Below are 23,425 nucleotides of genomic sequence, written 5' to 3' on the forward strand. Positions count from 1 at the left end.
AAATTATCCAAATTCGGACAGACAATCAGGTTGCAATGTATTATATCAACAAGCAGGGGGGCACCGGATCTCGCCCCCTGTGTCAGGAAGCCGTCGGGATGTGGCGTTGGGCTTGCCAGTTCGGCATGCTCCTCCAAGCCACATACCTGGCAGGCGTAAACAACAGTCTGGCCAACAGACTGAGCAGAGTCATGCAACCGCACGAGTGGTCGCTCCATTCCAGAGTGGTACGCAAGATCTTCCGAGAGTGGGGCACCCCCTCGGTGGAACTTTTCGCCTCTCGGACCAACCACAAGCTGCCTCTGTTCTGTTCCAGACTTCAGACATACGGCAGGCTAGCGTCGGATGCCTTTCTCCTTCATTGGGGGACCGGCCTCCTGTATGCTTATCCTCCCATACCTTTGGTGGGGAAGACCTTACTGAAACTCAAGCAAGACCGCGGCACCATGATTCTGATAGCGCCCTTTTGGCCCCGTCAGATCTGGTTCCCTCTTCTTCTGGAGTTGTCCTCCGAAGAACCGTGGAGATTGGAGTGTTTTCCAACTCTCATTTCGCACAACGACGGAGCGTTGCTGCACCCCAACCTTCAGTCTCTGGCTCTCACGGCCTGGATGTTGAGGGCATAGACTTCACTGCGTTGGGTCTGTCTGAGGGTGTCTCCCGTGTCTTGCTTGCCTCTAGGAAGGATTCCACTAAAAAGAGTTACTTTTTCAAGTGGAGGAGGTTTGTCGTTTGGTGTGAGAGCAAGGCCCTAGAACCTCGTTCTTGCCCTGCACAGAACCTGCTTGAATATCTTCTGCACTTATCAGAGTCTGGCCTCAAGACCAACTCAGTAAGGAATCACCTTAGTGCGATTAGTGCTGACCATTATCGTGTGGAAGGTAAAGCCATCTCTGGAGAGCCTTTAGTCGTTCGATTCATGAGAGGCTTGCTTTTGTCAAAGCCCCCTATCAAGCCTCCTGCAGTGTCATGGGATCTCAACGTCGTCCTCACCCAGCTGATGAAACCTCCTTTTGAGCCACTGAATACCTGCCATCTGAAGTACTTGACCTGGAAGGTCATTTTCTTGGTGGCAGTTACTTCAGCTCGTAGGGTCAGTGAGCTCATGCTCCGTATACCAAATTTCATCACAACAGAGTAGTGCTCCGCACCCACCCAAAGTTCCTGCCGAAGGTGGTGTCGGAGTTCCATCTTAACCAGTCAATTGTCTTGCCAACATTCTTTCCCAGACCACATACCCGCCCTGCTGAACGTCAGTTGCACACATTGGACTGCAAGAGAGCATTGGCCTTCTACTTGGAGCGGACACAGCCCCACAGACAGTCCGCCCAATTGTTTGTTTCTTTCGATCCTAACAGGATAGGGGTCGCTGTCGGGAAACGCACCATCTCCAATTGGCTAGCAGATTGCATTTCCTTCACTTATGCCCAGGCCGGGCTGACTCTAGAGGGCCATGTCGCGGCTCATAGTGTCAGAGCCATGGCAGCGTCGGTGGCTCACTTGAAGTCAGCCACTATTGAAGAGATTTGCAAGGCTGCGACGTGGTCATCTGTCCACACATTCACATCACATTACTGCCTCCAGCAGGATACCCGACGCGACAGTCGGTTCGGGCAGTCGGTGCTGCAGAATCTGTTTGGGGTGTAAATCCAACTCCACCCTCCAGGACCCGAATTTATTCTGGTCAGGCTGCACTCTCAGTTACTTGTTCTTCGTAAGTCAATTTCTGTTATACCCTCGCCGTTGCGAGGTTCAATTGACCTGGGTTATTGTTTTGAGTGAGCCTGAGAGCTAGGGATACCCCAGTCGTGAGAACAAGCAGCCTGCTTGTCCTCGGAGAAAGTGAATGATACATACCTGTAGCAGATGTTCTCCGAGGACAGCAGGCTGATTGTTCTCACCTACCCTCGCTCCTCCCCTTTGGAGTTGCGTTTCATCATTTTTTGCTTGTCATTCAACTGAGCGGGAACGGTCACGCACGGGCGGGAAGACGGCCGCGCATGCGCGGTGGGCGTGCCCTGCGTGCGGGACCGCCCGCGAAGTTTTGTTCCGGTTGGTGGGGGCTGCCGTGGACGTCAACCCAGTCGTGAGAACAATCAGCCTGCTGTCCTCGGAGAACACCTGCTACAGGTATGTATCATTCACTTCCTTCTCCCATCTACTTTTAAGATGGTCATAATCTTACTAGGACCTCGTCGGACCAGAGATCTATGAAGTCCCAAAATCGAAAGTCGTTCCTCCAAGGTCTCATGAAAAAAAGCGCGACTCTGTGCTCCCAGGTGCCGTCTTAAAGAAGATTGATCCAAAGAATTTATATAGTGCTTAACTTGCATATACGCAAAACGATTCTCCCAAGTACGCCCCATACTGTCCTGTATGGCGTCAAACGAAAGCAATGCTCCATCTTCCTGCAATAAATGCTCTAATATAGAAAAACCTTTACGGTCCCACACAAAAAAAATCGGATTATCCATTCCAGCCCCAAAAGCGATATTGCCACAAATAGATATTTGGTCAGTAGCACTTGGGTTCCCCCCCAGTAACCGCACCAACCAGTGCCACACCTCTCGCAAAGGTCTAAGCTGCAGGCTCCCTTTGAAGTGTTGGGGCAACCAACCATGGGGAAGATGTAGAAGCAAAAAGAAACTATGAGGAGCAAAATAGTCCTGCTCGAAGCTTGTAGGTGTATATGTCTGTGTGAAATTAAACCAGTCCCCCAGAGGACGGAGGAGACACGCCTGATTGTAAAGAAACAAATTGGGGAATCCTACTCCCCCGTGATTTCAATCTCCGTTCAGTGTCTCTTGACTAAGTTTTGGCTTTTTGCGGGCCCAACAAAAATTGACTAAAAAGCCTGGTCACTACCTTCAAGTCTTTTTTCAGAAGTCGGAAAGGCAACGTCTGTAAGACATAGAGCAATCTGGGGAATATAACCATTTTTATTAAAATTACCCTACCCAGCAACATTAAGGGGAGACCCATCCAGCAATCCAGTTGTTTTTTTTGTGTCTTCTACTAGGGCCAACACTTTCAGACGATATAAAGATGAGGTGTTCATTGTAAGCCAAATTCCCAGATACTTAAAAGAATTGTTTGCCCACCGCAAGGGAAAATCTAAACCCCAAACATTATTAGGGACCGCCGGTGAGGCCAACGCCTCAGATTTAGCTAAGTTAATACGAAATCCCGCCTAGTCTCCATATTCATGAAAAACTTCTAAAAGCGTCTCCAAAGATTCTCTCGGGTTCGTGAGGTGTACCAATAAATCGTCAGCAAACGCCGCAACCTTAAAGACATGGGAGCCTAACTGAATCCCCTTAATCAAAGGATTCCCCATAATATCTCTGATAAGAGGGTCCAGGGCTAAAACAAAGAGAAGCAGCGAGAGGGGGCATCCCTGCCTCGTGCCTTTCCTGATGGGAAAACTTAGCGATTCTATTCCATTAACCAGGATTGTTGCACTGGGATTAGAGTATAAGGCCTGGATTGCCGCAACAAATCGTCCCGAGAACCCATATTTCTCCATGGTGGCAAAGAGAAAATCCCAATATACCCTATCAAAGGCTTTTTCTGCATCAAAACTGACTAATAGCGACGGCAGCTCCCTATAACGACTGCACTCCAGCGTGGTCAAGATCCTCCTAAGGCTCTTCGCCACCGATCTACCCCCTACAAAGCCAGCCTGGCATTCGTGAACCAGACGCGGCAACAATCGCGCCAATCTATTAGCAAGCACCTTTGCCAGCAACTTTGCATCGTAATTCAAGAGAGAGATAGGGCGATAAAATGTTTTCTCCGAGGGATCTTTCCCCGGTTTAAGTAATACAATAATTTGTGCCCTATTTAATGTTGGTGGTAGCACTTTGTTCTCTATAAGTTTATTCAAAAATTTGGTAAGATCAGGTATAATATCCTCTCCAAGTAATTTATAAAATTCGGTACGGAGGCCGTCCGGCCCCGGGGCCTTCAACAACAGACTGTGGGCTATTACCAAGGTTACCTCTTCATCTTTTATAGGTTCATTAAGGTGGTTGAGTACCAATTGCGTAAGTCTGGGTAGATTGAGATTGTCAAGATACATCTGACTCGGGAGTCCTGTCTCCAGCGGCAAGGCATAAAGATCTCTATAGAAAGTCTGAAAAGTGTCACAAACTGCCTCATCTGAATTAGTATAACTTCCTCCAGCTTGCTTAATGGTGAGAATTTTCCTGGTACCTCCTTGTGATCGAATCAGCTGCGCCATTAGTTTACTTGCCTTGTTCCCATGCTTATATAACATATAACGATAGTAAGTTTGAGATTTGAGCGCCCTCTGATGCAAGAGCTCATTCAGAGCTGCCTGCAGCTCTAGCACTTGTTGTTTATGCCTTCCCTCATGGGTCCAACCAAAACGCTGCTGTGCCTAACAAAGCTGTTTGCTTAACCTCAAGATCTCCCCAGTTCTTCCTTTGGAACTGTTTAAAAAATATTTGACTGAAAATTTGAAAATGTTACCTCAGAATCTTCTCCCTGTGAACAAGATTTATTATTTGCCAAAAAAATACCAGGAGGGGACCCATGCGGTTGTGGACCATGGAAATCCTGATGAATTGAAAGATATTTCTTTAATTTTGGAGGATTCTCTATCCGAAGTAACTAATTGGGCCACACTTTTGGTTTCATATGTGTTTGAACAGGATTTAAATGCTGTAATGAAACTTTACTTTAAGAATATGCATCAAAAATGTTGTGGTCAGAAGATATGGATATTTCCGGATGTCACTAAAGTTACACAGGATAGAAGAAAAAAATTTTTGGATTTAAGAGAGGAGACACGGTCATTGGGTGCTACTTTTTTATTAGTGTACCCATGTAAATGTGTAGTTAAATATTTAGGACTTAATTATGTCTTTTTTCATGCCAGAGCAATTGAAATCTTTCATAGACCTGAAAAGAGTAAGTAAAGACATAACATCAGAAGGATAAAGTTTAAATATACTTTGGTGGAGTGGTAGCCATGTCTTATTTTTGTATTTTTTATTTAAATTTAGATTTTCCTGATCTTTACCTTTATACCCCTTTCAACATTTTTGTGGTTTAAGGAAGGGACAAAGAAATTAAAAATAATTCTTCTTTTTCTTTTATGGAGGTATACTATGATGTTGATATATTATGTATATGATATTTCTTTGTTGTCTGAATTACATGGAACAAGATTTAAGCTTGTGTAAATTATATAAACGAATAAAAAAAACAAAAAAAGATCTCCCTATCACATGAAACCCGAACAAAATGAGCATGACTTATAATTTCCCCTATGAGCACAGCCTTCGCTGCTTCCCAATATAGAATGGGGTCATTTTGATGCTCTCTATTATGCAGTTTGTACGACTCCCAGCATGCACATAGTATTGGGTCCTTATATAACACGAGAGGGAACATCCATCGTTTGCACTGTCTAGCAGATGACTTCATCAACCAATCTAATGCTACCCACGCATGGTCTGAAATGGCATATGGCCCTATCTTTGCTTTTGTAATCCCCCCAAACATCTGTCGAGACACTAAAAGATAGTCGATACGTGATTGGGTCGAATGTGCACACGATAAATGGGTGTAGTCCATTTCAGAGGGATGCAACAAATGCCACACATCCACCAAATCAAGCAGTTGACTCATCTGCAATAAGCCTCTATTGAGGTGATAGGAAGATCCATTCCCGGAGTGATCTGTCAAGAAAAGGGTCCCAGACTGCATTAAAATCTCCACCTACCACTAAGGCTGTTTGGGGCTGTTGTAGTAGGAAATTGGTCACAGTTTGATAAAAACTCCGGTCATAGCTGTTAGGAGTGTACAAGTTACAGATAAGCAGCCTCTGTCGATCAACCATCACTTCCAGAACTACATACCTCCCAGCAGGATCCACAAGGAGTGGAGTTACTGCCGAGGCTATTCCCTTCTTGAGCAAGACCGCCACTCCTCCCTTCTTCCCCTGCACGTGGACCGCTACGCACTCCCCCACCCACCATGAATTGAGTTTGGCATGCTCCACCTGACTTAGGTGGGTCTCTTGCAGCAGCGCTATGCTTACCTTTTGCCTGTTTAAATGTTGCAAAATCTTTGAACGCTTTATGGGCGAATTAACTCCACCAACATTCCAGGATATAATCCTTACCATCTCCTTAAAACTTGAAACCCGAATATACACATTCCCATTTCAGAAGCCCAAAATTCCTGAAGTGGTCACGAACCAAACCTCCCCCTCCCCCCCTAATCCCCCCAACCCGCAGAGCAAGGTTCCTCCTACGGGAACCATCACATCTAACACCTCTCCCGTCACCCCCTCCTTTCATCCTGATTCATCCATTCCAGTATGGCCTAACAGGCGCCTGCACTCACACTTGTCCAATAATATAGAGTAAAAAAAAAAAAAGGGGGGGGGGGATATTATACATATTTAAGTCAGCTCTCTTGCCCAGAGTCACTGCAGCACCTTGTGACTCTGGGCAAGTCACTTTAACCCTCCATTGTCCCTGGTACAAAATAAGTACCTGAATATATGTAAACTGCTTTGAATGTAGTTGCAAAAACCTCAGAAAGGCGGTATATCAAGTCCCATTTCCACTTCCCTTTCCCCTTTTCCCTTTAAATGGTTCCATCCCCTTAATCTACAGTCAGCTTTTAGCAGGATACATAAATGCATTCACACAATCCCATCCATCCCATGATCTCCAAACTTCTATCACCCTTACTGATTAAACAAAAAAAAAAAAGGGCCCCCAGGACAGCCCTGAGCATCTGCATTCAAGCAGGTACACTTTTAGGCTTCAGTTAGAAAGAGAGGCTGAAGCTAGGAGCCAGCACCAATAGCAGTGTATAGTTCTAGGTACATAGTGCTTGCCTTAGACTCCAATTGATAACACAGAAATCCCATTGGTGATAAGACTAGCAGCTGAGCTACTCCAATACCAAAAGTAGCACAGTAGAATAAGGTAAAAGTAATTTCCTGGGTTGCCAGGCTCGGGCAACAGGTCCATGAGCCTTCAGAGTCCCATCCGGTCTAGTGCACGCCATCCAAAAGGAGAGCAATTAACTTGCTACTGAAGCCATGACACCATCGGGTATCCAATAACATATTGCAACCCCAGTCCTCAGTTAGCGATCTTCAGATTCGGTTTCCTCCAAACGTGCCAAAAACTCCTGGGCTGCCTCCACCGATTCATAAAACTTTGTAACTCCATAGTGGGTAACTCGCAGTCTTGCCGGGAATTGCAGAGCAAATCTGATATTCTTGTTGAATAATTTGGAGTGCACCTCTGAGAAAGTGCAGTGCTTCGCTGCCACCCCTGCTGAGTAATCCTGAAAGCAATGAACTTGCACTCCTTTATATGTTAAATGCTTGCCTGATCTGGTTGTCTGCAACACTTCCTGTTTGTGGGCATAATTCAAGAACCACAGAATTACTACTCGTGGTTTGATTGCTTCTGCCTGTCATGGACCCAACCGATGGGCCCGCTCAATACGCAGGGGCCCCAAGCATTCTGGGAACTGTAGTTCTTTTGTAATCCAACGTGACAGAAATGTCCCAAGGTCCTTCTCCGAAACAGATTCAGGCAGCCCCACCATGCGAATATTATTCCTTCGGGACCTATTTTCAAGTTCCTCTACTTTCTCCTCCAAGGCAAGCAGTTTCTTCTTTAGGGAATCCTGTGATTCTTCCACCACTGTTACTCTGTCCTCTACCTCGCTCACACGCATCTGAAAGGCCACACAGTCCCGAGACAGATCTGTAAGTTGCGTTTGTACCTTTTCTAATTTTGAGTCAATGGGGGATAATCTGCGTTCTAACAAATCCTCAAGAACAGCGGACATTTCCACGGTAATTTCGGCGATCCATGCCAATGATACTGTGGGGTCGGGCGGGTTTGCAGGCGGCGCCATTTTGTCCTCCGCACCCTTGCCGTGAAGCTTTTCTTTTTGTGTGCTTCTCGCTGCCATGCCAGCGGCACTGGGCTGTGGATCGCTTGCCCTATCACTTAGACACGACCTGTGTCTGAGAAAAACCAATTTAAGGTTCGGAGGCTAGAAAAAAACGAGACGAAGGAGGCAATGGGAGCTGGAGAAGCCTGTTCTCTCTCGATCATGGCGTCACGTGATCTTCTAATAGTTTATTTCTAATAAAGGAAAGATGAACAGAGGTGAAAGAAGGAACCTGAAGGAAGTGGCCTTGTGAGCAGCAAAGTTTCCTCGAGGGATTATATGGTAACGAAGATTGACAAAGATATATAGAGAGTAGCCAAAATGTAAAACTTTGAACACTAGGATCAACAGCTTAAAAGATACCTGATAAGAGATTGGGAGCCAATGCTTAGCCTGTAGGAGGGGAGTAATATGGTCAAAGTGTCTGACACCTGTAATAAAGGCGTAGGGCTACATTCTGTACTAGCTAAAGATGCCGTAACTCCTTTTGACTAATTCTGCACAACAAAGCATTACAGTAATCCAAGGTAGAAATTACTAACGCATGGACAAGAACACGGAGAGCAGAAGTTGAAAACAAGCATCGAACAGAGTAAAGCATTCTTAACATGAAAAAACAGGTCTTCACAGTTTGTGAAGTTGCCTCCAAGACCTGCATAGTGTCAACCACAGGTAAAGCATGAACTGCCATTTGTAAGGGCTGAACTATGGGACAGGTCTTGGAGTGGCGGAAGAAAATGGTAGTACATTTGTCTAGGTTTAGTCTGAGGTTATGAGAAATTATCCAGTTAAAGATCTGAGCTAGTTTATGATTCAGATGGGCAATGGCTTGTACATCTCTGAGGTAAATGGAAGCCAGGATCTGAACGACATCTGCATAAGTGAAAGTTGTAAAGCACAAAAGTTCAATATATGATAGTAATGGAGCTAGAAATACATTGCATAATAAAGGAGCCAAAACAGAGCCCTGAAGAACTCCTCAGGGCATAGTTTAAGAGGGGGAACAGGTATCATTCCAACGAAACACATATGATCTATCAGTGAGGTAGGAATGCAACCAGTCCAGGACTTTGCCCTGAATGCCAGTTGCATTTAGATGATTCAGAAGTTAGGAGTAATCAACTAAGTGAAAAGCTACCATCAGATCTAAAGAAATTAAGACAGCAATCTCTTTACAATCTTGATATTGAAGAATGTGAGTAATGAGGCCTGTCAGGTGTGAATGGAGAACCTTTAGCTGGTTCAGGTAATCGTCAAATTGTTGACGGATTACTTGTTCTACTAGTTTAGAAATAAATGATAAATGGGCTATGGGACGATAATTGTTCACTTGCCCTATATCTTTACCCTGATCCTTAATTTTTGGAAGGATGTAGGCTGACTTCCATTATGTAGGGACTATACCCTGAATAATGGAAGCAGTAACCATGGAGCAGTAACAAGAATTTAAAAGATTTTCACCAGACAGTAGTAGGTCATGGGGAGCTGTAATTGATCGAGTTGATGTAAGTTGTGTTGTAAAGCAATGATTGAGGGAGGAGTAAATGCAACAACGGCATTACTGTGTGTTGCTGTAGCTATAGATGGTAAACAGAAGGAGTCTGCACAGAGAAAAACTGTTGAGATGCCAGACTAGAGGCAGATCATAAGGAAATCAAATGGGAGGCTAATGCATCTACACTGGGCATGATATCCCGAGCGCAGGATTCTGATGAGGGGACAGTCAGAGAGCACAGAATGCTGTAAAGTTTACTGGAAGTAGAGGCATATTGAATTTGTAAAGAATAATAAGCCTGCTTAGTTTGAATGATTGCTTGTTTGTAGTGGGCTGCTTGAATTTTATATCTGATAGTGAGGAGGGTAGCCTACTCTTCCTCCAGCTGCATTCTAATTGCCTAAGCTGTCTACAGAAAAGACAGCGCAGGAGTGAACCAGGGTTCAGAAGTGGTGGTGGGCATGGGAAACAGGAAGCAGTTTGCTAAGTGATTGTAAGCAGCAGACAAGGCAGTGTCCCAAGAGGCAACCTGATTTTTCCAGGGGAAGAGCAGAAAATTGAGGAACCTGGAGAGATAATGAAGCTTCAAATGTAGCAGTGGAAAGATCAGTAAAATCCCTCCTTAGTCGATGAGGGTCTGGTGGTTGTGATACCAGGGAGACCTGAAGGCAGAACCAGAGAAAGAAATGATCTGTTCAGGGTATAGGTAGAGATGGAAGTTGAAAGTGCACAAGAGGAACCCGATGATGAAAGAACAACATCAAAAAGATGGCCCGCTCGATGAGTATGTAGGATTATATCCTGAGTTATTATTAACTCTTGAATCAAGCCATGGAACTCCACTACAAATGGGCTGGTAGGGTCGTCTAAGTAGAGGTTAAAATTTCCTATAATGTTGGGACTTGAAGAGTCAATTGGGCTATATAAGCTTGCAAAAGCCAAAAGTTAGTCCAATAAAAAAGGAATCATCTTATTTTCTTTTCTGTGTTTTATTTTATTCTGTTTCTATTGATTACTTTTAAAAGTGGACTAACACGGCTACCACATCTCTCTACCCAACGAAAAAGAAAATTCCCTGATGTCTAGTGGCACCCTTCCTCTACCCCCCCCCCCCCCCCTCAAGTGATCTGATTTTTTTTTTGTTTGTTTTTTTAATCCTTGCTGTCTAGTGGGGAGCCCCCTCCAGCTCCATACCTTTAAATGAGGCAGGAGTGATGCATGCATGCACGTACACATAGGCATACCACCCAAACAAAATGGTCACACTCATACACAGACATATAAACACATATATACACACACAGAGACAATGCAAATAGAGCACACACATACACAAATCCCCCCTGACAAAACACGCATACGACGTACCCACACCCAGATATGCATACATATATACACAATCGAACCAAAAAACGTTGTTTTTTTTTGTGCCTGTGCTGACTGGGAAAGTGGGCACTGTTTGAATGAAGTAGATCTTAAATAAATTCTTAAATGAGCCTCCACTATCCAAAGTTGTACTCAGGTGTACAGCCTGCACTTTCTTTCTCATCTTTAATTAGGCTTCCATCACAGGCTCAATCAAATGGGATGCAAAAACAGCAGTGATAAACAACTCTCTTTACAGGTTTGAGAAAGAAAAACTCACTGCTGGAAAAAGCTATCCACAAGAATGTTTCACAGTCTATCAGAACAGTGTCCTCTTAACACAATCTAAAATATAATAATGGTGTCAAAATCGCATATTAAGTGGTATAAAGTGAGGTATAAATGTTCTGAATAAATAAATAAATATTATATAAGTTCCAAAAGATAGAAGGGCATGCCCAGCAAAATAAACTTATCTGACGAAAATTTCCTTTGTCTATAATAAGCTCTTCCAATCCTTTAAGCGAGGAGCTGCCGCTTGCAAATCCTGAACCCCGACAAGGGCATCCTGTTTTGTGACCTGCCTCAGGAGGAGGAACTTCACATTGAGTTGAGGCTCATTTAATATTTATTTAAGACCTATTTCATTCGAACAGTTCCCTCTTTCCCACATTTATTTTAAAACTAGTAAAAAAGCCCCGTTTCTGATGCAAATGAAACGGGGGCTAGCAATGTTTTCTTCTGTGTGCATGTGGGAGTGTGTGTCCCTGCCCACTGGCCTCTCTCCCCTCCCCGCTCTGAGTCCTTCACTGTTACAGAGCCAGCGATTTGATTTCGTGCTCTGCTGTTTTCCTTCACTGACTGTGTTACAGAGAGGGCGGGGCAGACACTCATAGGGAAACCGGATATCTCGCCCCCTTCACACTTCCGGCTGGAGGCTTCATAGAACGTTGGTTTTGCCTTTTATATAGAGAGATATTCATAATCCACCCCATCTTTGGTTCTGGGTGGATAACTTGTACACATACATGTACACACAAAACACAGATATACACAAAGCACACAAAACACAGATGTACACAGACACAAAAAGTGCGCTCTTCACACACAAAACACAGACCCCCTCATAGTGACTCCAAAAACACACAGATGCTTTTACACAAATACACAAAAAGAGACATACAGACGCACACCAACATAACCACACAAATAAAACACACTCAGAAAATACATATACTCAAAGAAAATATATATACACAGACACACACGTTTCAAGCATAGTAACGTAGTAGATGACGGCAGAAAAAGACCTGCACGGTCCATCCAGTCTGCCCAACAAGATAAACTCACATGTGCCATTTTTTGTGTATACCTTACCTTGATTTGTACCTGTCTTTTTCAGGGCACAGACCGTATAAGTCTGCCCCACCTCCCAACCACCAGCCCTGCCTCCCACCACCGGCTAAGCTTCTGGGAGACAAACTCAAACAAACAGAGACACACACAGGCATATAGTCAGAATGCAAACAGATACGTAAAGAAAGCACAGATAAATCATAATTATGATGGGCCAGATACAATTCTGGCCACCCTGTTGGGCAGACTGGATGGAGCATGTAGGTCTTTATCTGTTGACGTTTACTGTGCTACTATATTAACACATATAAAACACAGAGAATAGTAAGTAAAACAGATATACAAAGAAAACATAGAAATCAGAAATATACATCAAAACAAAACATAGAAGAGTGTGTGTATTTATTTAAAACAAGATTTATTTATATATATTTTTTTGTTACATTCGTACCCCACACTTTATTTATTTGTTACATTTATATCCCACATTTTCCCACCTATTTGTAGGCTCAATGTGGCTTACATAGTACCAGAGAGGTGTTACAGACTCTGGTGTAAATAAATACAAAGTGATGTTGTGGTAAGATAAAGTTCATGTGGCACAGCCACACTAGGGAATCGTACAATGGAAGAGTTGTGTTATGTCCATTACGTTCTTTAGTTTTGTTGTGTTGCAGTGATGAGGCATTTATGTTGGATCGGTAGGGTATGCCTTTTTAAACAGGTTAGTTTTTAGTGTTTTCCAGAAGTTTAGGTGGTCGTTCGTAGTTTTCAAGGCTTTTGGTAACGCGTTCCACAATTGCGTGCTTATGTAGGAAAAACTGGACGCGCAAGTTGATTTGTATTTGAGTCCTTTGCAGCTTGGGTAGTGCAGATTTAGGCACGTTCGTGTTGATTCGGATGTGTTTCTAGTTGGTAAGTCGATCAAGTCTGTCATGGATCCCGGAGCTTCACCGTAGATAATTTTGTGAACCAGAGTGCAGATTTTGAAAGCAATGTGTTCTTTGATTGGGAGCCAGTGTAATTTTTCGCAAAGGGGTTTTGCACTTTAAAATCGTGTTTTTCCGAAGATAAGCCTAGCTGCCGTGTTTTGAGCGGTCTGAAGTTTCTTTAAGGTTTGTTCTTTGCATCCCGCATAAATTCCATTGCAGTAGTCTACATGGCTTAGTACCATTGATTGTATCAGGTTGCGAAATGTTCCCCTCTGGAAGAACTGTTTCACGCGTTGCGAAATGTTCCCCTCTGGAAGAACTGTTTCACGCGTTTGAGTTTCCACATTGAGTGGAACATTTTCTTTGTTGTGGATGTCACTTGGCTCTGTAGTGTTAAGTTGCGGTCCATTGTAACGCCGAGGATTTTCAGGCTGTCTGAGATAGGGAGGGTGTAATCTGGGGTGTTGATAATTGTGGGGTTATCCGCGCTGTGTAGGGATGAGAGGATGAGACTGTGTGTTTTTTCTTTGTTTAGTTTTAGTTGAAATGCATTTGCCCAAGAGTCCATGATGTTCAAGCTGATCTTGATTTCGTTGGTGATTTGTAAGGAATTTATAAACCATGGTGTACAAAAAGCACATTCACAATTCAATAAAAATACTAACAAAACAACCTAAAATAATTACAGTTAAAACAATTTATTCTTCCATATCTTAAAAATGTTAATCAAAGGCCTGAGTAAAGAAGTAAGTTTTAAGTAATTTCCTGAACTGATGATAACTCAATTGTTTGTAATTCTGCTGGGAGACTGTTCCAAAGTGGTGCACCCTCCACATAGAAAATTTTTATTTAATATCTTCTAGTGCAATCTGTTTGTAAGAGAGAACATTTTAACAACATTTTGTCTGTGGATCTTAATGGACGAGGTGGATATTAAACTCGTGAAACTGTAGCTAAAGGAATCAAAATATATTCATTGTCCTATAAATCAAACACAAAATCTTAAAAAGAACCCTCCATTTCAGAGGTAACCAGTGAAGTTCTTGAAATACCGGAGAGACATGTTCATATTTAGGAATCCCCAAAATAAGATGAGCTGCCACATTTTGTACAATCTGAAGTGTTTTCAATGGTAATCCCCAAAAAAGCGAGTTAAGATCATCAAATAGCAGAAACACCAAAGACTGTAAAACCATTCTGAAATTTGAATTAGATAATAGATCTTTTAATCTGTGTAACATTTTCAATGTAAAAAAATGTTACGTATCACTGATCTCTTATGGAGTGCAGAGGGTATCTAAGATTATTACTGAGTGTTTTTCATTATTTTTTTGGTTTTGTCTTTGTTTTATTTAGGATTTAGCTCACAGCTAGCTCAAGGCAAGTTATATTCAGGACAGGTACAGTAGGTAATTTCTCTGTTCCCGTAGGGCTTAGAGCACAGGGGTCCTGTTTACTAAGGTGCACCGATAATATTCCTGTGGATGCCTACACGGTTAGCACGTGCTAAAAATGCTAGCGCACCTCTAACATAGCTTAGTAAACAGAGCCTGAAGCTTGGTATTTTACATAAATTTAGCTCTTACGGTTTACAGTCCGATTTGAATATCTGAGATAATGGACGATGCGGAATTTCCTACAGTTCGAGTGAGCATTTCCTGGCAGAAGCAGGATTTAAACCCAGGCTTTCTGGTTTCCAGTCTATTATTCTGACCTAGAGAGTACTTCCTTTCTCCCAAACTACCTGTATTGGTCCCAGAGAAAACTGAAATGTTTAGTAGTCAATAACCTTAGTTTAGTTTTTTAAAATCTGATATGCTGCTCAGCTAGTGGGATCTCAGTGGTGTGCAACTTAAAAAGTAACCACCTAGAACAGAAGCTAAAAAAAGTTTAGTTTATAGAATGAGGTACAAGATTTATATTGTCTGATTTCTTGCTTGTTAACAGTCTTTGTGATGAAGGTTCTAAGTTGAATGTATTGTGTTGCAGCACATACAAAGGACATGCCATTTACATGTGAAACCTGTGGGAAGTCATTCAAACGCAGCATGTCGTTGAAGGTGCATTCCCTGCAACATTCCGGAGAGAAACCATTCAGATGTGAGGTGAGAAGCCATACGTGGTGGGTGGCGGGGTGGACTCTTGCAGTCTCAGTATGTAGAGCACAAGATTATTTTTTGGCACTATATCATACATGTTACACTAGAGCTTATTAATTTTAGAGAGGCACCTTAGAAAAAGTATTTTGTCAAACCACTGTAAGGATAATGACATATCACTTTAGAAGTATTCTCAGGCCCTCTCAAGATAGCCCGGTGTAGAATCTATTGGAAGAGGAATAGACAAAATGACTTCTCCTCACTCTCTTCTTTGGCCAGGCTTTTGAGGTATGAGCTGCACAAATAACTATCTCCAAAATTCTCAGCAAACTCAGTCTCATGGCCCTACTTGCATCTTTCACCAAATCATCTAGTCTTTATTGCCCTCTTAATCCCTGGTCAGTTTCTTACTACCAACATCCCCCTTCCCCAGCAAGTCCACACTACTCTGTTCCAGAGTCCCCACTCAAAATCCTTCCCTGGCTCTGAATCCCCACTTAGCCTGCCAATACGCAGCTAGCCTTATATGCTGTAATCTTCTGGCCTCCCACCCAACCTTAGAGTTTCCACCAAAGTTCTCCTGCATCCCACATGTCCCTAGTATCTGCTCTTCTGCTTCCTTCTTTTCCTCAGCACCTACCCTCATCTACATTCATCTTTCCTTTCCTTCCTTTTACATTACTATCCTTCCTCATCCTTCTTCTCCACCTTATCCTGCATCTCTTTCTATCCTCATGTTCCCTGTTATTTGTCTAGTCCCCCTTAGCCTCTCCACCAGGCCCTTTTCCAGTCCCAGCCTCCCCCCAACATCATTCTTCGTCAGTCTCAGCCCTAACATCAGCACCCTCCCCCTCAGTCCTAGCCAAACACTCTTCCTGCCCAGTTTAGGGGTCCTTTTACTAAGGTGCACCAAAAAATGGTCTTCGCGGTTGTAGGCGCGTGTATTGGACATGCGCAGGTCCATTTTTCAGTGCACCTGCAAAAAAGGCCTTTTGGGGGGGGGGGGGGGGGCGAAAATGGGCATGTGGTAAAATAAAAATTAGCGCATGTCAGTTTTGGGCCTGAGACCTTACCACCACCCATTGACTTATTAGTAAGGTCTCGCGTGTTAACCGGGCGCTAATCGTCAGCACTTGTACACTGCCGATTACCGCCCGGTTAGTGCCATGTGGTAGAAAATAAAAAAATATTTTCTTCCACGTGTATCGGCAGGGGGGTAATTCCAAATTGATGCGCATTGAACGTGCTTAGTAAAAGGGCCCCTTAATGCTTTACACAGCAGAGGCAATATCTTTCTTTCCTGTGCTTCTGCAGCATGATTGCATTTTGAAAAGGCAAAAACAGGAAGTACCTGATGCAGCACAGGCTCCCTTATTTCTTTTTCCTGCACCAACATTTTCTCTGAATCTCCTTTACACATAGATTTCAGACTGTTTTTCAATATCTTCTGAAAATTCTTATGCTGTGTTGCTTTGGTTCTCCTTGGTCATGCCTTTACATCCATAAGCAGGCACTGTGGCAATATTGTGAGGACTATATTCAGCCTGCAGCAGTCGGCCTTTTTGTAAGCATAGACAGCCACAGGCTGAATTAGGCCTAGATATTCAGTGTCAGCACCTGTACAGGTACCAGCATTGAATATCCAGATGTTTTATCTGGGTACAGTCAGTATTTAGGGTTGTGCCTGCATAACTAACTGAGCATAATTAGGATGGCATTATATACAATCCAACATGCCTAATTAGCTATACAGACGGGCATTGAATATCCGCGGTGCCTGGATAATTCTGGACCTACTCCGGACCACCCCTGCATTAACCAGAAGTTGCCACGGCAGTCAGCACGAGGCAGATAAGTGCCGCTGAATATTAGAGATTTGGACAACCAGTGCGATTTAACCAGACAGGAGCATCACCTGCCCAATTAAATCATTTTAAATAGTGACCCCTCTTTTTTTTTTTCATCAACAGCTACAAATCTGATAAAGGTTCTCAGCAACATTTCATTGTGATTGTATAAAAATCATATCATATGACATATCTGCATAAAATGAAGTTTGGAGCTTATTCACAGATGCTATTGAACTACGACATGATTTTATTTGTTTATTTAACACATTTGATATACCGCCAAGGGCCTACACATAGACATCAAAGCGGTTTACAAAAACACCAGACTATAAGGAGGAAAGTAGGCATGGAGGGGAAACTACATAGTCCTAGGGAAGGAGATAGAAAAGAGGTGGGTTTTTAGAGTTTGTTTGAAGTAAGAGAGGGTTGGCTGGTTCCTGATAATGGAGTGGTAGATCGTTCCATAGCTTAGGGCCCAGGTAACTGAAAGCGGAGTCACAAGTGGTGGTGAGACGTATGATAATAGAGTAAAATCAAACATTGGTTAGTTTTCTTTGAAAGGTGTCATCTTGGGGATGGTATTGGGCAACTCAGATCTCCCAAGTAGCCTAGTATATAGTATATGCTAAAATTGCTTTATTTTAAAAAGTCCATCCATTTTTAGAGACAGTAAAGTTGAGATCTATAGTGCAGGCTGTTATAAGTGCTTTAGATTATTTTATGATTATCTGATAAGAGATTAAAGACTGCACAGAATATGATAGCTAGATATTTCACATGGATAAAAGTATATTGTGACTGTCTTTTAAAAAGAAAGTTACATTAGGGAGTGTTGTGTTTTTTAAATTATTAGTATTGACTTTTAAAGTGTTGCAACACCAGTCACCACAGATTTTATATGAGTGTCTACATCAATATAATCCTAACAGTTCTCTGAGATCAGTGCAATAGAATAAGTTAATATATTATGGTAAAGATGGGATGAAAAAAGCGCTCTGGAGGAGAAGAGCTTTTAGAGTCCTAGCACCAGGTAGGTGTAGTAAACGTCCTGAGGAGTTTTTAAAAAATACCTCTGTTAGGGGATCTTTTACTAAAGTTTAGCTCAAGTTATCTGCAGCTGGGCCCATAGGAATAAAATGAGCCCTGCTGCAGATAACTCGAGCTAAGCTTTAGTAAAAGATCCCCTCAATGTTGAGAAAAGATTTATCTTTTTTTTTCTACTATTTAATGCATTTGCTTTCCTTTTTATATGGATATGTAATGCTTTCTTTTTCTGTGCCAATATGTGACTTAACTTTATGCTTTGATATGTTCTCCCAAGAAGAGTATATACATTTTTAAAGACTGTATGTATGTATATATGTGTGTGTGTATATGTATATATAGATATAGGTAGATATAGATATACAGTGGGGGAAATAAGTATTTGATCCCTTGCTGATTTTGTAAGTTTGCCCACTGACAAAGACATGAGCAGCCCATAATTGAAGGGTAGGTTATTGGTAACAGTGAGAGATAGCACATCACAAATTAAATCCGGAAAATCACATTGTGGAAAGTATATGAATTTATTTGCATTCTGCAGAGGGAAATAAGTATTTAATCCCTCTGGCAAACAAGACCTAATACTTGGTGGCAAAACCCTTGTTGGCAAGCACAGCGGTCAGACGTCTTCTGTAGTTGATGATGAGGTTTGCACACATGTCAGGAGGAATTTTGGTCCACTCCTCTTTGCAGATCATCTCTAAATCATTAAGAGTTCTGGGCTGTCGCTTGGCAACTCACAGCTTCAGCTCCCTCCATAAGTTTTCAATGGGATTAAGGTCTGGTGACTGGCTAGGCCACTCCATGACCCTAATGTGCTTCTTCCTGAGCCACTCCTTTGTTGCCTTGGCTGTATGTTTTGGGTCATTGTCGTGCTGGAAGACCCAGCCACGACCCATTTTTAAGGCCCTGGCGGAGGGAAGGAAGTTGTCACTCAGAATTGTACGGTACATGGCCCCATCCATTCTCCCATTGATGCGGTGAAGTAGTCCTGTGCCCTTAGCAGAGAAACACCCCCAAAACATAACATTTCCACCTCCATGCTTGACAGTGGGGACGGTGTTCTTTGGGTCATAGGCAGCATTTCTCTTCCTCCAAACACGGCGAGTTGAGTTCATGCCAAAGAGCTCAATTTTTGTCTCATCTGACCACAGCACCTTCTCCCAATCACTCTCGGCATCATCCAGGTGTTCACTGGCAAACTTCAGACGGGCCGTCACATGTGCCTTCCGGAGCAGGGGGACCTTGCGGGCACTGCAGGATTGCAATCCGTTATGTCGTAATGTGTTACCAATGGTTTTCGTGGTGACAGTGGTCCCAGCTGCCTTGAGATCATTGACAAGTTCCCCCCTTGTAGTTGTAGGCTGATTTCTAACCTTCCTCATGATCAAGGATACCCCACGAGGTGAGATTTTGCGTGGAGCCCCAGATCTTTGTCGATTGACAGTCATTTTGTACTTCTTCCATTTTCTTACTATGGCACCAACAGTTGTCTCCTTCTCACCCAGCGTCTTACTGATGGTTTTGTAGCCCATTCCAGCCTTGTGCAGGTGTATGATCTTGTCCCTGACATCCTTAGACAGCTCCTTGCTCTTGGCCATTTTGTAGAGGTTAGAGTCTGACTGATTCACTGAGTCTGTGGACAGGTGTCTTTCATACAGGTGACCATTGCCGACAGCTGTCTGTCATGCAGGTAACGAGTTGATTTGGAGCATCTACCTGGTCTGTAGGGGCCAGATCTCTTACTGGTTGGTGGGGGATCAAATACTTATTTCCCTCTGCAGAATGCAAATAAATTCATATACTTTCCACAATGTGATTTTCCGGATTTAATTTGTGATGTGCTATCTCTCACTGGTACCAATAACCTACCCTTCAATTATGGGCTGCTCATGTCTTTGTCAGTGGGCAAACTTACAAAATCAGCAAGGGATCAAATACTTATTTCCCCCACTGTATGTATATACATACACACACACACACACACACTGCAGGGTGTGTGGCAAGCATATCCATATATAGAGTGAGTGGATAGTCAGTCATTTCATGTATGAAAGGCTTGGGATGAAAGCCAGGCTTTCACCTGCTTCCTGAAATAGGGGTAATCTTGAGTTAAGCATATCCCCTCTGGGTGCAAATTCCAGTGTGGGGACTATTCCTGAGAAGGCTCACAGATGGGTATGGCACCTTGCGATTTTTTACACGGATACAACTTAAACATAATCCCGTATGGCTTTATCACTTTTTAATACAAAAATGATTCCAAACACCAAATTGGACTTTTGTAAATCGATTTTGTTTATTTATGGTGATTCTCTTGCCTGTGCTGGGTAGATTAAGAACAGAATTTGAGATAAATTCATCTGTCTTAATTGATTAATTGACTTTTGATTTTTACATTTATAAATAAAATATTTTCTTTTTTGTTTTTTTGAGTGTTTTAAGATTTAAGAGCCAGCTTTCCTTTAAAGCAGGGGTGTCCAACCTCAGCCCTCGCTAGGTTGGATTTTCAGGATTCCAACAATGACTGTACATGAGATCTATTTGGATACAATGGAGGAAGTGCATGCAAATAGATCTTATGCATATTCATTGGTGAAATCCTGAAAACCCAACTGGACTGTGGGCCGAGGTTAGACATCTCTGTATTACAGGATGGGTAATACGTTCTGCTATCCAGGGCTACGGCTGAGTTCATTTTCCCTCCTTGTATATACATTTATATATTTTAAGTACATTTTTTGAATTTCTTTGGAGTTTTGTTTTGTTTTTTTGCATTAAGAAGTGATTACTATATTTATTTTATTTATTAGGATTTATTTACCGCCTTTTTGAAGGAATTCACTCAAGGCAGTGTACAGTAAGAATAATGGCATAGTATACTACTTACAATAACAGTACGTAAAAAAAAACATTTTAATAAACAGCGTAGGGTAAAAGCAAAGATGGAACATATGTTCATTATGTTTTAAGTTGTTAACAATAAGTCCAGTTTAGGTAGTTATTATATAATATGTTTGAAATGTAAAATATAACAGTTAATCTTGATTATTCTGTACGCTGGTATCCTTCACCGTCTCCATTTTTTGAGTGGTAATGCTATACAAACCCTTTTCTGTTTGTAAACCAGGCTTTACTTGAGGAAAGAAGCTTTATAAAACTACCCCCATTAAGTATATATTGATGTGTTCTGGTTTCCCTGTGGTAACACGTGATGAGCATTCTGGTCAGTATTCAAACTGTGGTTAGTGTCCCTTTTAAAGTCTGGCTGTGACATTTAAACATGTTTCCAAATATTCAGCATCAGCCACTATCCAGATAGCAGCATCAAATATCCAGGTATCTTGCTAACCACTGGTGATATCTAGATAATGGTGATACTCTGTGCCGCTATTAACAATCCAGATATCTTAGGACAACAGTTTTACTATCCTTAATTGTCTGGATTGTTGTTCGGTTAGTGGCGTTCAATTTCTGCTTCACCCTTATAAAGCACCAGCGTAGTCTGCAGTTATTTTCAGTGGTATTATCTGGATAATACTGCTAAAAATCACTGGCCCTAGTCAGTGGTACTCATCCAGGTGCTTCTGATTATCAGACCCTGGGTTACCAGAAGAATAGTATGCCTCCCAAACTGAAATTAAATTGCTTGTTCCCAAGGAACTTTGTCTAGATTTGAACTGATTATCTAATTTATTCTATAATTTATTCTACCATTTATGAACCTAATGCAATACCACATTGTATTACTCATTCCGGAAATGGCGATCGCCACTACGGCATACTGTAAGCCACATTGAGCCTGCAAAAAGGTGGGAAAATGTGGGATACAAATGCAACAAATAAATAAATAGAGGTGAGCTCATCCTTTGTATCAATGTCTGGAAGGGTGTGACAGATCCCTTCATTCTATTACTGTAAGTTCCATTTGTTCGCTAAAATTATAGAATACAGGCACTCGTGTAAATGTAACATTCATTCATGTAAATGGCAGCTGGAAGCCAAATAGTATTCTGCAAACTTAGTGCACAGCTTACATAAAGGGCAATTCTATAAAGCATACTAATAGTTAGGTTCCAAAAATCTGAGCACTGAGCTAGTATTCTATAAAGTTAAGTTTGTGTGCCAAATCTGTTTCAGAATACTAATTTAAGTAGACAATAAAGCACCAACATTTAAGCGCACCCACTTACATCATGTCAGTAGCAGGTGTAAATGCACATGCCTAAATGTGGCATCTTGTGTGTGCAACTGACAGCCTATAAGTTGTACCCATGGCCCACCCATGACCCTCCTACATGAATTCCCCCCCTTTATAGTTTTCCACTAGAATACTGATATGAGCTGTCAGGCAGCCACCTACACTGTGAGCTTGGCCCCTGTGGTCCACCAAGTCACTAGACGGCCTTTACTACAAACTCTTTGCCACTGGCCTACAGCCTATTTGCCTGCCTGTCTGTCCAGGTCAGTAGACAGCTCACTGTAAGCTCTTCACTGTTAGCTCGCAGTCTATACTGCTTGTCGCAGATATTATAGTTCTCTTGGTTTCCCAAAGATATGAGCAGACACTTAGCATAGATAAATAGTACCCCTTAGCTTGTATTTGCATACTGGAGATACAGGTTTGGTATAAGCTCAGTTGCCAGGAATCAGGGGACAGCATATATGACCCGCAAACTCCAAAATCCTTCCTGTTTGTCTTCGGAACTCTGCTTAGTTGCAGAGCAATTTAAAGTGCAAGAAAGAAAGCCAGGAAAAAAGGAGGGAAAAAAAAACATACGTGCAATAATGTAGAAAGGCAAAAATCCAGAAAAAAGGAGCTGGGGGGGGGGGGGGGGGGGGCAAAAAACACAAAAGCACTGAAGGATATGTCCTGATAGGTTGGCTATCAGCCAATAGAGACATCCGTGCCCATATAGGGGAAATGATAAAAGCCTGTTTTCAGGCATATAGCATTTTAGGCAAGGGGGCCTCTCCCTCCTTTTCAGAAGAGAAGGACTGTGAGGAATAGGGGAAAAGACTGAAAACCTGCTTTTGGGTACATAGCACACTAGATATTGAGACCTCCCCTTCCTTATTAGTTCAGGAAGGAATGTGAAGAATTTGGGTTTTACTGTGAGCTGACTCAGAATGCGCTTCAGGTTAACGAAAGTATGCAGTTTAAAAAGGAAATTAACTGCATACTTATTATACTAATGCTAACTAAAATAATATAATACACAGCAATACAATGCCATGTCTAGACAATTACTGAACTAGGCTACTACACTAATAACATGTTATTACAGTGGTAGTGTGTGTGTGTGTGTGTGTATATATATATAT

The 23,425-nt window shown here is 42.4% G+C and overlaps 1 protein-coding gene across 1 annotated transcript in view; it reads left to right on the top strand.

Moving 5' to 3' along the window:
* ZNF652 (zinc finger protein 652) overlaps positions 1-23,425 on the top strand; it is a 227,072-nt gene that overhangs the window by 93,999 nt on the left and 109,648 nt on the right. The window contains exon 4 of the mRNA XM_030220564.1: positions 15,097-15,212. Coding sequence (XP_030076424.1) covers positions 15,097-15,212 — 116 coding nt within the window. The remainder of the gene's footprint in view (positions 1-15,096; positions 15,213-23,425) is intronic.

Source organism: Microcaecilia unicolor, chromosome 12 (genome assembly GCF_901765095.1).
Source record: "Microcaecilia unicolor chromosome 12, aMicUni1.1, whole genome shotgun sequence".
NCBI lineage: Eukaryota > Metazoa > Chordata > Amphibia > Gymnophiona > Siphonopidae > Microcaecilia > Microcaecilia unicolor.